This window comes from Nicotiana sylvestris, chromosome 11 (genome assembly GCF_000393655.2).
Source record: "Nicotiana sylvestris chromosome 11, ASM39365v2, whole genome shotgun sequence".
NCBI lineage: Eukaryota > Viridiplantae > Streptophyta > Magnoliopsida > Solanales > Solanaceae > Nicotiana > Nicotiana sylvestris.
The window spans coordinates 112,888,438-112,903,874 of record NC_091067.1 but is presented as its reverse complement, the minus strand read 5'-3'; the positions used below and the strand labels follow the sequence as shown (position 1 = coordinate 112,903,874).

Sequence of the window (15,437 nt, the reverse complement as noted above, 5' to 3'; positions counted from 1 at the left end):
CTTAACTAATTAATTTTAGAGAGAAAAAAACAAAGTGAAAAAGCAGCAAAAATTAGGTCATATTGGAAGGATGGGTTTATGACCCGTAATTTGACCTATTTTAGTCTAATTCATTTTTTTGATTCAAGCAAACTCTTAGTGAGTTGGGTCATGACCTGTTTGATGATTTGACCCATTTGACTTACCCGAATTTACCCAACTCGCACATTTAACACCTCTAAAGAATTACTAATATTTACTTTTTGTGACCTATAACTCACCAGAGCTTGGCCAAGTCTACCATTCCAACCACTAGGTAAGCTTCCATATCTGAAAGAAGCCAACTCAGTCTTAGTTGCCTTGCCAAGTATGATAGCCCCAACTTTCCTCAACTTCTTGACTACACCAGCATCTTGTGGTACAATGGATACAAGAAGAGCTAAAGATCCAGCTGTTGAGTTAAGCTTATCCGTAGTTGCAACATTATCCTTATGAACTGGGATACCATGCAGAGGCGGATCTAGGATTTCGAGAATATGGGTGCACCACTAAAAAAAGGAGGAGAAATAATTAAGTATTGAACCAAGTGCACCATTCAACCTTTATAAAGCATGGGTGCTAATACATAATACTGGACAAATTCTAAAAAATACCTACATAAAAAATACCTAATTTGGCGGAGGGAGCATGGTTTGACGTGCCCCGTATGCTATGGATAGCAGAGACCATGATAGCAGAGACGGATGCTATGGATACGCCCTTGATACCATGTAGCCTGGATAGCATAGACGGATCCAAAATTTCAATTTGAAGGGTTCAATCTTTATGTTTTTACCCCTGAACCCATTACACATTAAAAATTATGGGTTCATAACATAATATTTATTGAGATTTTGATGATATTTTACATATCATCTGAGTCACGTATTAAAGTTATGAGTTCAATTGAACTCGTAGCTCATGAGCTACATCCGCTTCTGCTGGATAATGATTTTGGCATCTTCGCTTTCGTTCTTGGTCAGCTTTATCTGCAAGTAGGAGTGTCGAATCGATTGAATTTAGACACGTCAAAATGGACAGAATCAATAAATGTTGACTAGTCATTAACCCATCCAAAAGTTACTTGACTCATACCTGCTAGAGATAGTGCATCTGGATTCACTTCTATGATTCCTTTAAGAACTGGATTAGCTCTTTGAATTTGGCCTAGATAGTACTCAACAAGTTGCCTTGAGCTCAGTCTGTTTTGCTTGAAAGCTATTTGAATATCATTGACAGTTATTTCCTTAAATGAGAAATTGAAGTTGAACAATATCATGCACAGACAAATGAATAGAGCCACAAAAAGGAAGCAGAAGACAATCCTTGCCATTAGTCATTATCCTGAAGCACATAGCAATAACAACCAAGAAAAAAAATAATACAACCAAGACAGGAGAAAAAACGACATTTGGAAAGTACGTATACACCCTGACACTGTTACAGAACAGTAACTTTTTTCATTCTGCGATTGAGACGGCAGGGATATGGGGCATTTGATCATTTCTTTTGCTATAGGATAATGGTTAAGAGATTCCACAAATCATGTGTTATTTCTATTTAAAAAGAGTTCTTGCATGCTTGGTAAAACTGCAGATATATATAGATAATATTACTTGAGATGTGGATACATTTTAGATTGAAATTGAATATGTAATTCCTAGCGAGGATGTGAAGGAGGGGGCTTCCTGATATGAGTTGCTTGTTCAAAGCCATATGCAATCTCAATGAGTGTAGGTTCAGAACCCTTTAGTCCTCCAAAGGAAATCCCAAATGGAACTCCATTTTTATCATAACCAGCAGGTACATTGATCCCTGGATAACCACCAATTGCGAGAAGACCAGCAATGTTTGCACCAGGTGACATCAAAGCATCTAATTTATTATCTTTCATCATTTTCTCAAACCCATATTTACATGCTTTTGTTATGTTCTTCAGTGCCTCCCTTTCCAATTTCCCAATTCCATTTGTCTTCTCAGCTTCCAACATAGTATCTTGACCAAATTTTTTGACGTTTTCCTACATTAACACCAAAAAAGAATGAAAACACGATATATTTCCATTCTACTTCTAGTGATGATACCTAGTAAATTAATTTTGATTACAATGTATGACATATCTTTTACTTCGGAGAGTTTCAATCACGACTCATGTGACTAACATGTTAAGTCATATGAGGATTTTTTGCCTTTTTGGAGAATGGAGGGTAAGGCGATAATGTTTTTGAGTAAATATTTGCATACATTATGTGGAGTAACAAAGAATAGAACTATGCTAGGTTCAAAATCTGAAACAAAGACTACCAATGAGTTAACCTGTTATATCTGTAGGAGTCTATTAGTGGAGAGATAAAAAGACCTTATACCTAAGTTTTTTTGAAACTTAATGTGAGTATTTTACATATCATTCAGAAACAAAATCAGTGTTAGCCAATATGGAAAGATGGTGAGAGCAGCTAGCAACATATCCACATAATGAATGTGGTAGGGATACGATATTAAGATGAATACACGGTCACATAAGATCAAATAAGATTAGAAATGATTACATCAAAGAGAGGGTGCAATAGAGAGAAGGTCGTCTAAGATGGTTTAATAGAAATAAACCAAAAATCTCCTAAAAAATGTTGTAGAGTTAAACCAAAATCATATAGAGGAAACTGGGAAGTTGTCTTAAACGACCAAAAATCTCCTAAAAAATGATGTAGAGTTAGCTAAGAACAAGGGACTCATATAGGCGATATTGGAATGGTTGGATTAAACCATAGTTGAGGTTGTTGCCCTTATCTCAGGTCTAGTGTATACGATGAGTCTTTTAGTTTGCTTAGAGACTTGAACTCCACTATAAGAATAGTGAGGAATTTAAAAGGAAAATGTCTAGTTTAAAAGACCAATGATTTAAATGCATTTGGCCTGAGTATAACAGAACAGTTACAAGGATTAGTACAACTAACCTGAACATTGTTTAATACTGAGGTGTTAATTGATTGACAGTACTTACCGAAGCTGAAATCTTGTTGAAGGCTATAACATCTGCCAAGGATCGGACTCGAGAGTGGACTAACTTTTTAAGGTATGCATTTAGGTCCATCTTGAATTCGGCGGTCAGTGCAATGCCTTGAGCATCAAACACAGCGGTGTAGACCAAGTTGATGTTAGGTATTTCCAGTTTGTCAACTAACACTGCTCCTTTTTGCCTTCAAATATTCATCCCAGAAAAAAGTGCATTGCTATTAGGATATTTAGTAACAGTACTAAACTACGGAAATGCTAGTGAGAATAAAAAGGCTACCTTAAGGTGTTAAAATGGTGTTGGTAAGCCTTGATATCATCTGAGCTAAAAAGGTCCTTTGTAATTCCCAATCTCTTAGCTCTGAGCCCATCAGCCTTAAGAAATTGCCGGTACCCACCACGAGGAATGTAAGTGGAAGCCTGTTTCGTTGCAGGTGAGTCATCTTGATCGAAACCAACGATGGCATTAAGAACCTCAACAGCATCAGATACTGTCCTGCAGATTGGCCTGTTCTATGCAGAAAAAGCATTGTATATGATAATCTGTTCATTGTTTTTTATTTGCATTTTGCATCCCTAATGTATTGCACTTTAATTTTGTTTCTTTTTTGATTTGCTGTTTTATTTATCTTCTTGCAGTACTATTACAACTTGAACAAAATGTGAACTTTGGACAGGTAAATTATCCAGTAAAAATAATTTCTTTGCATTTAGATCTAAAAAGTCATTTTTTATTCTTCTTTTCCCTTCACTCACTTTCGGAGAAAACTGGGAGGTTAACAACTACTCCATGATATAGCGGATGACTTACAAAGGGCTTAATATGGTTATGGATTGAACATTTAATTGTAAAGCAAGCAGTCGTGGATCCAAATGCTGGCAGTATATAGAGACCTAAGATTTAAATCTGTACATACCCAACAGTGTCTTGCCTATGTGAAATTGGGACAACGCCGGCCCTGCTGGTGAGGCCTACAGTTGGTTTGATTCCAACAACAGAATTAGCACTTGACGGAGATAGAATGGAGCCTGCTGTTTCTGTCCCCAGTGTTACTGCTGCCATGTTTGCTGCTACTGATGTTGCTGAACCAGTGCTTGATCCTGATGGATCAGCACTTGCTACATAAGGATTCTGAATAACATGAGTAAACTCTTTTTAGTCAATTATATACTTTAGATCTTTGTTTCACCTTAATTCCGATCTTTTGCATCTTAAGAAATCACAGGTGGCAAAATCAATCTATTTTAACATCCTGTTCAAGTATAAACTAGTTGGATAACTTATTGACTGACTTGACCTATGCAGATGCAGATGCAATGTATCACTATCGGGTTCATTTAAATCCAATATCTTTGACGCGGACTATAAATTTGTGTTAAAATCCGCTAATATTGCAATAAATTGTAGGTATGAACCCAAACAACAACGACAACATACCCAGTAAAATCCCACTAATGGGTTGGGGAGGATAGAGTGTACGCAGACCTTACCCCTACCCCGGAAGGGTAGAGAGGCTGTTTCTGGGGACCCAGAAGATACAATAATATCAGGAAAAAAAAAAACAAAAAAAAAGTTCTGTAACAACAAAAGAAGCCAAAAAAGTAATAATAGCATCGTAAGAGACAACAAATAAGTGAAAGGGCAATAATACAATATTATACAAAACAACAAAATAATGTGAACACAACATAGATCGCTAACAGACCTAGACAAAACTCTATCAGACTACCTGATACAAAGAGAGAATAACGCTCGACTACCCCCTAGCCTACAACCCTAATGCTCGACCTCCACACGTTCCTATCAAGAGTCATATCCTCGGAAATCTGAAGCAACGTCATGTCCTCCTGATCACCTCGTCCCAATACTTCTTAGGCTGCCCTCTACCTCTTCTCGTACCTGTCAAATCCAACCGCTCGCACTTCCTAACCAGGGTATCTATGGTTCTCCTCCGCACGCGTCCGAACCATCTAAGCCTCGCTTTCTGCATCTTGTCGTCCACGATATCAACGCCCACCCTTTCCCGAATATCTTCATTCATTATCTTATCCAGTCTAATATGTCCGCATATTCATGAGTTCAAAGATAAGAACCTTAAAGGTGGAACAAATAGAGCTTAAATTTTGGATCCGCCTCTAGACCTATGGACTTGAACTCGAAATGATCGATCAAACAATGGGGGTAAAACTTATCAAAATAGCACATTAGTGCAACCCGACGGGTCAAAATAGAACTTAAAACCAAACAGGTTTCATCATAATCAAATTTAAAGATTGGAATTGTGTACTTCTGGAAGAACTTAACTAGTAATAATTTAAGGAAAAAAGATTGGCCTTCATATTATTTTCAAAAGGCAAATTCCCAATATAGTTATGACCCATTATTTGATCCATCTTAATCTAACTGATTTTGACCCAAGTAGACTTTGAGTGAATCCGGTCATGACCTATTTGCTGATTTGACTCGTTTTAGTCACCCAAATTTGACACAACCCGCACATTTATCGCCTCTAAATTAAATAATAGATATTTATTTTTTTGAGCTATAACTCACCAGAGCTTGGCCAAGTCTACCATTCCAACCACTAGGCAACTCTCCAGATCTAAAAGCAGCCCATTCAGTCATAGTTGCCTTGCCAAGTATGATAGCCCCAACTTTCCTCAACTTCTTGACTACACCAGCATCTTGTGGTACGATGGATCCAAGAAGAGCTAAAGATCCAGCTGTTGTGTTAAGCTTATCCTTAGTTGCAATGTTGTCCTTAACAAGAACAGGTATACCATGTAGCCTGGATAATGATTTTGGCGTCTTCGCTTTACGTTCTTGGTCAGCTTTATCTGCAAGTAGCTAGGAGTGTCAAATCTATTGAATTTAGACAGGTCAAAATGGATAAATGTTGACAAGTCATTAACCCGTCCAAAAGTTGTTTGACTCATACCTGCTAGATATAGTGCATCTGGATTCACTTCTATGATTCCTTTAAGAACTGGATTAGCTCTTTGAATTTGGCCTAGATAGTACTCAACAAGTTGCCTTGAGCTCAGTCTGTTTTGCTTGAAAGCTATTTGAATATCACTGACAGTTATTTCCTCAAATGAGAATGTTTTTGCCTCAGTAATATTCCCATTGAAGTTGGACAATATCATGCACAAACAAATGAATAGAATGGCAAGAACAGACATTTTTTTTGTGAAAGCTATGAGAATATCTGTTTAGTATGAAGCTCACTTTATAGAATGGATGTCAAAGGAATGACCAATACTTTCCCAAAAGATCCAAATGCGTTGGCTGGTCCAAGATTAAACTCCTTTCAATGTCTAAAAGACTGGCAACATTGACCAGTGTGTTGCACATGTTAATAAACAATTCAAAAGCATTTCCTAGCTTGTTTTAATAACGCGGGATTAGTCAAATGTCTATATTTCAAAATACGAAGGATTATTTTTGTTATCTAGTGGTGTTAATATATGTATTACTAATCCACGTATCATATCTCGCATTCTATCCCATATAAAATAATACAATATATTCGCCTAGTTTATGCTGATATCAGATATGCGGAAAAAGAAAATAGGGACAAATATTATATTGAATAATGCTAATTTGTTTCATTGAACGGACCAAAATCAACTAAGAGCCTGGCTGGCCAAGCTTCCAGGAGGACAACAAAAAAAGTACTTTTTGAAAAATTTGAGGTGTTTGGCCAAGATGAAAAAATACTTTTAAACAGCACCAGAAGCAATTTTTTTGCTTTTGGGGAAAAATCATATTTATATTTAAAACAAAAATAACCTTATAATGCATTTATATTTTCTAAATTATACCTTATTAATTTAATATTTTTCTATTCCCTTTCCTTTTTATTTCTATCAAACTAGTTGGTTAAATTTTTGCTTAATTTTCAATCAAGAAGAAAACACTTTCGAAGATTAGCCCTAAAAAATTAAAGTAGGTGATATTCCTACTTTTGATTTGGGTGTTTTCTCACAGGATTCACCCAAAAAAGTTTAAAATCGACACATGCAAAAGCAGAGACCGACCCCAGGCTTTCCCCTCGTGAAGTTAGGGCAGAAGCTCGAACAAAACATAAGCACGATAGGGATACTGGTGAAGCCTCGACGTCTGTTAAATCTGTAAAACAGAAGGGCAAAGAAATTGCTTCCGATGATGATTTCGTCAAAGAAGAAGTTATTACGAAAGTTGCAAAAAAAAATAGAGTTTTTCCTACTCTTAAACCTTCAAAAAAGAAGAAGGTTCAAAAAGCGGCTAAAACTATACCCCAACAGTTATTGGAGATGGTAAAATTTTAGTAGTTTTAATTATTATTTTTAAAGCTAAAAAACTTGATCTCATTCTCATGAACATACATAATTTTTGTTTTTTTGTATTTGTAGATATTTTGTTTATATTATGTAGATTTGTTGTAGGTTAATAAATTTTCTATATTTCCCTGTAAATTGTGGATTTCTTCTATATTATTCGAAATCAGCTAGCTAGGGAATGTACTACATGATTTAGTTAGTTTTATTGGTTATTATTTGCTCTTTTGTAGATGTTAGTTTCATTTTTTGTAGAGAAATTGTATATATTATGTCTAGTTCATACTTTCTAATTCCTTGCTCTAAACATAATTTTATCAATGTATATGTAGATTCAGTGTAGTCAGTTGTTATATATGTTTACTAGTGTTGAAACTTAATTGTTTGTAATGTATTAATGTTTTCTAGTTGTAGTTAAATTGCAGTATAAATGTAGTTATTTTATTTTCTGATTTTGAAACAACTTTTATTAACTTGATGTTTTTTTTTTTTTGCTGTAGAATTGAATATTTTTTGCACCACATGATGTTGATTATGGCATCACTAGGTTCTAGACATTATCCGATCCTACTATTCCTGGCCAAATCAAGGATTTACTGTCTAAAAATTGGTTAAAGCTGTTTAAGAAGACATGTTTTGGATATTTTCTTTCCTTGCCCAAAATATATATTCAAAATCAGGCAATTCATCTTCTCATGAAATATGAATTGAACGCATCTGGTTCCGGCTTTTTTTACAGCAGAGATAAATGGTGAGAGGGTGAATTTTGGGACACCGCTGTTGATCCTTTCTAAATCCAGCTTCAACCGAGTATACGTATGATGCGGGAACAGGAAGAACGAAAATTTATTTTTATATTGAAGTCCTTCCCGTTGGAAGGCTGGGGGACGCCTTGCGGGTTGAGAGAGTTTGCCCTGATTAGTGGCCTTAGATGTTTTATAAAAGTGAGTGACTTTGGTTACATAACTAAGTATGAAAGTAAAATAATGAGCAGCTATTTTTCGAACAAGGAAAAAGTTGAGAAGTCATACTTGAAACAAATTGTAACCGATCGTAGTTGGGTGAAAAATGAGGATGCAGTCAAGCTGTGTATTCTCTATCTCACGTAATTTTTCCTCTGTCCTTCAAACAAAGATAATTTAGGTTTGATAGACCATTTTAGGTTCTACTTGGTGGACTCGGGGCAGTATGCGAACTACGCATGGGGTATCCAATCTTATACACGATTGCTTGAGTCTGTTAGGCACAAGCGCAATACTTTTGTGCATTTTTATCTCATTCGAGGTTTTGCACTAGCTATACAAATATGGTTGTATGAGTGTTGCATTATAGTCAACATGGATAGAGCTACAAGGGTTGCTAATTCGATCCCCCGCATACTTAACTGGATAGCTAGTAAGGACAAGATATGATTATCTGCATTGGAAGATAGAATGATCAAACCATCATGGATCAAGGTAAATAGTTTTCACTTCTACGCACACAATTTAATACAAATTATCTACATAATTTATACATAATATGACTAGGTCTCTCACATTTTTTTTCACTCAGTTCGCCAACATAATTGAAACACCAAAAGAGCTTTCAAGAATGAATTTGCTAGATAAAGTTGAATACATCCTTAAAGAAGATGAAACAAAGTCCAAGCATCCGACAGATGCTCTATCTCCATCCGGATATAAGCAGACAACTGAAAAAGATGACAAGAAAGATATTGTGAAACAAATAAAAAAAATTAAGAAAAGATGTTGATAAAGTAATATTTATACATAATCCTAGATTGTTTCTTTAATTTATGTTATGCAAATTATTTCGTTAACTCTTTTTATTTTAATATGTAGGTGGGTTCAGACCTTGGAACTTTCACGAAAGAGGTTTTTCAAGAACTAGGTAGTATTCGACTGTTACTCAATGATTCAGTCAAGCCTGTTTTACAGGCAATAAACAGTCAAAAGGTTAACATTGATGCTAAGGTTTCATTCGAAATATATTCATTTTAGATAATAATTTTCACCATGTCTAAGTTTCTATTATCATTCATAAAGTATATAGCCTAACAAATTATGCTTGCAGTTTACTAGCAGTTCTACGAAAAAAGATGAGCATTACAAAGAAAAGAACAATCAACACATTTCGGGCAGTAGTTCTAAACCAATGTTGGTCAGCAGCAGTAAAACATGTATCTACATTATATCTACAATATATCTACATATAGCCTAAATTACCAACAACTAATCTACATTATATTTTCAATGGTTTTCTTAGATACATGGCACATGAATGACATTCAAATTAAGGATAATGTTCCTCTAGGTGTTGATTTATCTTCCCAATTTGAAGGGACATTTGATGAAGAAAATGCATGTATGATTTAGTACATATTATCATCATATTTCACAATACATTTTGCATATCAAATGCAGGATAACATTTCAACAAATTTACTACAATTTATCTATATTGATGTTAATGTTTACTGCAAATTATCTATAATTTAATTAAGTTGTACACATTATTGTAACAGAGAAGGAAATTATGCATGTGGACTCTCCAAAACAGAAAGCTAATATTAGCGTTCCAGGAGAGCATTTAAATGAGGAGAAGGAGTCTACAAAAATGCAATCTCCCATTCAACAAGAAAACGTTATACAACAAGGAGACAATCGCTGTGAAGATTTCAATGGTATTATATGTTACATTATAATTGTAGGAAAAAAACAGGTTTTATATAAGTTTCAATTTTCCATAAAGAACTATGCAACATGTCTTCTTATTCTTTTGTTTTAAATTTTGAAGGTGAACTAGCCGACTACATTAATGTAGGTGATTCAAACAATAACTCCAGATCTGAAAAAGGGGAATTAACACTTGATGATTTTGAGCTGCCAGAGATCTTCTCCCAGATTGTTAAGTTCGGCGAGCTTAATGAAGATGAAATAACCCATGTGCATTAAGGAAGAACAAGGTAGCCTGGAAAGCATGCCAGATCCCCCTTCCTCCCTTTTTACAGTTCTGAGGGGAGCACTTCTGTTGGATCTCTAATTTTCCTCATCAAGCATCCATTTACTGAGGTTATTGGGGATGATGTTGATCCTGACTTGTTGGAAGAATTCAATAAGTAGTTATACTTTGGTACCAATATGGTTTCAAAGAGGTTAGTTTATACAAATTTTTCATATTTTTTAGTGCATTCAATTTTTTTATTTCCAGTTGAATCTATATATTTATTGTAATTGTTATATGTTTAAATAGGAGGAAGGCGTCTTATTCTGTAAAAGATAACCAACTTAAGTTGTGGTATGATCTTCGAGTGGAAAAAGTTTATAAAAAGGAGTAGTTTTATACTTTGGAACATCCCGGGCAAGTCCTCAACGATAGGTAAATACATACCCTGGCAGAATTTAATGATTAGTTGTAGTATTCTATTATTTAAGAATATTGTAGTTTTTTTGTTTAAAAATTGTAGTTAAATTGTATGAAGCATTGAGAAATAATGAAATTTATTTTTTTGCAGCACACTGATGTTATTTTATACTATTTGAGGAAGAGAGGAAAGTATGGTCCTCAAAACAAAACACGATTTACAACCACTAACTGTATGTTCAAAACTAGAATTGAACATATTTACCAAAGGTATGTTAATGCTCCTACCGATAAGAAGCTTGTTGTTGTCAAACCCCATGACGTCGTATCAGAATACATATTGGGGTATAGGTTACTTGTAAATGCTGCATGGGATCAAGTTGATTTTGTGATTATGCCCATAAACATTGTGAAAAAATTTCTTTGGTTGTTGGTTGTGTTTAACATTACCAATAGGGTTCTATATGTTTATGATTCTATGGTCTCTTCACAACATCACAACCTTGTTGAATCTGTTGTCAACAAGTTTGTTGTTATGATCTCCCTCTATTTGTCATACACCGGCTTCTATGGCAAGCGTCGAAACATCAACTACAAGAACACAAAGGCATACATTGAAAAAGGTGTTTCTGACCCTCTTGACATTCAGTGATTGGTCGGTGAGATACCCCAGCAAAGAGAGGGATCACTCTATGAAAAAGTTGATTTTCCTTCTATCTATTTAACATATTTTATTTTACACTGAATGCTAAATCTTTTTCCCTAATTTCTTTTTGCAGTGACTGTGGTGTATACGTTGCGACATTTGCAAAATATGCCAGCATTGGAGAGCTAGCGATTTCAAAAGAAGACCTTTCTGATATTGATCAACATCGTAGACGCTATGGAGCATTACTTTGGGATTATGCTAGGAAAAAGCAAGAGCTTGGTGCAATTAGTGAGACTGAGGTGACTGGCAGATTAGCAAGAAGAAAAGGTGCACCAGCTGTGAACGAGAGAATACAAATCCGGAAGAAGAATAATTAGTTTCCCTTTTCTGTAGAAAATTTTTAGTTAAATTGTTTAGTTATAACTGGTTTGTACTAAAGTTGTAGACAAATTGTTAACTAAGAACAAGTCAGTTGAAATTTATTTGTAACAGATTTGTGCAACAATTGTTTTACCTTTTGTTTTGTTATTTTGTCCAGGATTCTACTACTTAGAATCGAAAACACGAGGAAAAGCCTTTTTGGTTGAAAGTTATTAGTACTTGATTCTACTACTTATGTTTTGTTTTGTTACCTTTTGTTTCGTTATTTTTAGCATATAATTTCTTTACGACTTAACTACAATTATGTCTACTACTAATATATAAAATACATAATCTATTCAATTTTAAGCAGTGTTATTAGGAAAGGCTGAGATAAATACACTCGGTAATTAAACAAAACAACTACAAACCAATTGCATTAAGAGTTGAAAATATTTCATTATAGGAGATAGTCTTTATTCAATTTATCAACACAATTACACCTCAATTATAATTCTCCAGAACATCTCAACATGATTTATCAAAAAATCTTGTGACTTTATTAATTTTTATTTCCTTTTGGGAGTATTCTTACAAGATATTTCTAGTTCGCAGTTGCCACGTGAAATCTTGTACTTCTTTGCATTTACTTCATCATATGCTTTGTATCTTTGTTTTTGAGGTCTCTCTGACTGTCTTTTCCTAGTATGTGGCATTACGACTTTTTCAGCTATATGCTGTTGCACATTCCATTTGTTTTCGTCAAGCAACAGATCTACTGGTATTTCATAAAGCAAAAGGCTCTCCCTCGTGTAATAAGGAGAACAACAGTTATAAGACTCATTCCTATGCCTCAAAGCCACCAAAGCATGTGCACAAGGAAGTTCATCAAGCTGGAATTGTCCACAATTACATCTCTTATTTTGAAGACAAACAATAAAGCGCTCCACACCATCTATCACTGTATAGATGTGTTCTATGGAAGCCCTCACCTACAATTCATTAAAAACACACAACAAGTTGTCAGCAACATATACAAAATAACTACAATTATACAATACTTTATCTACAATTAACAGTATATATTTAGTTTAATGGAATCATTGATCTGACGTTACTGGATATAGATTACTCTCATCTTCTGCGATAATGTCTTGTTGTCCTCCAACTCTTTGTTGTATTTTTTTTCCAAGGTATGTGAACGTACCATTTGTTTTCAATAACTTTTCATTAGTCCAACGTTCAAGAAGCCTTATGTACTCTAATAGTTCTACTACGAGCAGCTCTCTTGCATCTTTTGTTACCGCATTCAATGATTCTGCAATGTTTGCTGTCATCGTCCACGTTCTGTTCACCATAGCAAGTACCCGATGTTGTCATCCAATTTTGTCCCTTCTTTTTTTCAAATTATTTTTTTAAGCTTCTAATATCACTAATAATATAAGGTAGTTATTCTACTATTTATTTTAATACAAATTATGCCTATTTGTTATTATTATTAAAACTCTTACTATACATGTTATTGTTATTATTATTATTCACTCGTTCATTCATTCTTATCGCCTTTTGTGAATAAGCATATCATTCTCCTTTATTTAGTAAAATAGTAATGTTTCTTTAATCCTACATTTTATAAATATTTGTTCCAAGAATATTATAGTTTTATACTTATCAATTAGTATAAGGAATATTTTTATATGTTAATAGTAAGTAGTATTATATAATATAATTAATAGAAGCCCAAAAAAATATACAAGGAAGAAAGAAAATATTCAGCAGTCTAGGCCTAAATTTCGGCCGCCCAAAGTCTCTTTAACCCAAAATAAAGTTCAACCCTAGTGACCCGGTAGCCCAAGTCCAGGAATCCTCTAGAATACCTTCCTCATTTAAGTTTGGTCAAATAAACCCACAAAAATCTCTCAACTCTCTCTCTTCCTCACGTGATATCTCCCCTTTTCCAGAGAAGCTTGCCTTCCAAATGATAGACTAAAATGGTGAAATAAACGGCCAATCCTCTCTCAAACGGCTATTTTAATTTTCAAACCAAGAACCCTAATTTTTGCCCTATAAATGCAATCCATTTGGGGACAAGCTCTTAGCCGACCCTTTCACCCCAAATTTTGAGAGTTTCAGCCGCCCCCTTTACTAGAGCCATCGTTGCATATGATTCTCAAACTCACTGCTTTTCGCTCCCGCTTTTACTCCTTTAAAGCACTCTCTAAAATCCTAGCTTTTCGTTTGATATTTCTCGCCTCTATTGGTTGATTTTTTTAGTCAAAGCAGAGGTGTTTTGCCCTTTTTCCGGAATCGTTCGAAGTAGTTAGTTCGAGGTCGGAGTCCGATAAATCCAAGACCCTCGCCCTAGTTCACTGCCCCGCAACAGGTCAGTGACTTTGTTTTACTTATTTTTCTTTCGATTCTAGGTAGTATCTGCTTGAATCATTAATTTTTGAAATGCATTAGTTTCTCTTTGTGTGAGACGTCATTAAAAATGGATATTCGTCATGCCTTTTTTTGTTGAGAGTTGATTGAAGTCATCGTTTTTGTGTTATTACTCCTTTGTCAAAATCTTATGTTAAGTGTTCCTTATTTTCTTTAGCTGCTGTCCTCCGTATATTAGAAATCATATGTTAAGCTATTTCTTGAATGGGGGTTAAGTCATAATAGACTGCGAGGATGCTAGTTGGACGAGTATTTTATAGAAACCACGAATAATCTTATTGTATGAAATAAAACTGTCTCTAAAATATGATTTGGTTGCGTAAATGCGTATGGATATGGATGCTTCATGCTTTAGCTATCATCCATATAGGGTGTTGCTATTTATAATGGGTTCACCTCATGTCTTCCATGCGTTAAATATTCATAGCTGCGCTACTTTTAGTTTACTGTCCAAAGAATGAAAGATAGATCTTCTCAAGAGCTCTAAATTACCAATAAAATGACCAACCTGCCTAATCAATGTAATATGGATATTAAGGCTCATATGCTCTCGTGTTAAAGTAGGATTTTATAAGCTAACCAATGTAAATTTTCTTATTATAAAGAAACCAGGCTTTGGATTATTTTTTTTTTTGCTCGAAATTTAGAGACCATGCTTATAGGTTCTAACTAGATCTCAACCAGTTGCAATAAGAATTATTTTAGACATTGTCGTAAGTAAATAATATAATTTGAGCCAAGTTATGATTCTTTCCTCTTGTTATACTGTTATAAGGGTCTGTTCATTTAGTGTTTCAACCTTTTAGTGACCTGCTATGAGAGAAATTTTATATATATTTTAATGGAAGTGGTTTTACAGATCCTTGACTTAAGATTGTATCATTGAAGTATCGAAAATAGGGTCTTATATATGTGTTTATAAATGATTTATTCTTTTAGTTTAAATAAATGTTTCCTGAGTTACTATGTCGTAGTAATCTCTAAAAAGTGTTAACTTAGTTTTGTTAATCATACCTATAAGTATATTAAAGGAACAAAATGTGTTTCCATCTTTTAATTCATCGCAAGTAGTTGTCATGATGACTTAAAATTCCTATGTAAAGAATCTGCTTCTATTGATATGGTTTTTTAGCACCACTGTAGTAATTGTGTTGCTTTACTTTCTCATTGTCCTCAACTAGTTGGGGATACAATTTGCAATATTAAGATTATATTGTTAATTTTTATTTCTCGCTTTATTTGCATGTACACTTTGGAGAACATGGAGTCT

At 34.5% G+C, this 15,437-nt stretch overlaps 3 protein-coding genes across 4 annotated transcripts; all 3 read right to left on the bottom strand.

Moving 5' to 3' along the window:
• Nucleotides 1-191: 191 nt before the first annotated feature.
• Nucleotides 192-1,351, bottom strand: LOC138881511 (probable amidase At4g34880). The gene is made up of 3 exons (XM_070161743.1): nucleotides 1,114-1,351; nucleotides 949-1,007; nucleotides 192-527 (listed from the first exon to the last, which is right to left on the bottom strand). Exons 1-3 carry the CDS (start codon nucleotides 1,349-1,351, stop codon nucleotides 192-194), a joined length of 633 nt encoding a protein of 210 aa, XP_070017844.1.
• On the bottom strand, nucleotides 1,328-6,312 carry LOC104245238 (probable amidase At4g34880). Of its 2 annotated transcripts, XM_070163044.1 has the most exons (7): nucleotides 5,970-6,312; nucleotides 5,585-5,868; nucleotides 3,948-4,162; nucleotides 3,311-3,538; nucleotides 3,020-3,215; nucleotides 1,650-2,038; nucleotides 1,328-1,530 (listed from the first exon to the last, which is right to left on the bottom strand). In XM_070163044.1, the coding sequence occupies exons 1-6, from the start codon at nucleotides 6,211-6,213 to the stop codon at nucleotides 1,679-1,681; spliced, it is 1,527 nt and encodes a 508-aa protein (XP_070019145.1). In that variant the 5' UTR covers nucleotides 6,214-6,312; the 3' UTR covers nucleotides 1,328-1,530; nucleotides 1,650-1,678. The 2 variants fall into 2 exon arrangements, with proteins under 2 accessions (XP_070019145.1, XP_009799123.1); XM_009800821.2 differs by having other exon boundaries at nucleotides 1,328-2,038.
• Nucleotides 6,313-12,294: 5,982 nt separating this feature from the next.
• LOC104245240 (uncharacterized) lies at nucleotides 12,295-13,062 on the bottom strand. Its single transcript, XM_009800823.1, has 2 exons — nucleotides 12,844-13,062; nucleotides 12,295-12,717 (listed from the first exon to the last, which is right to left on the bottom strand). Exons 1-2 carry the CDS (start codon nucleotides 13,060-13,062, stop codon nucleotides 12,295-12,297), a joined length of 642 nt encoding a protein of 213 aa, XP_009799125.1.
• Between the last annotated feature and the right edge of the window lie 2,375 nt (nucleotides 13,063-15,437).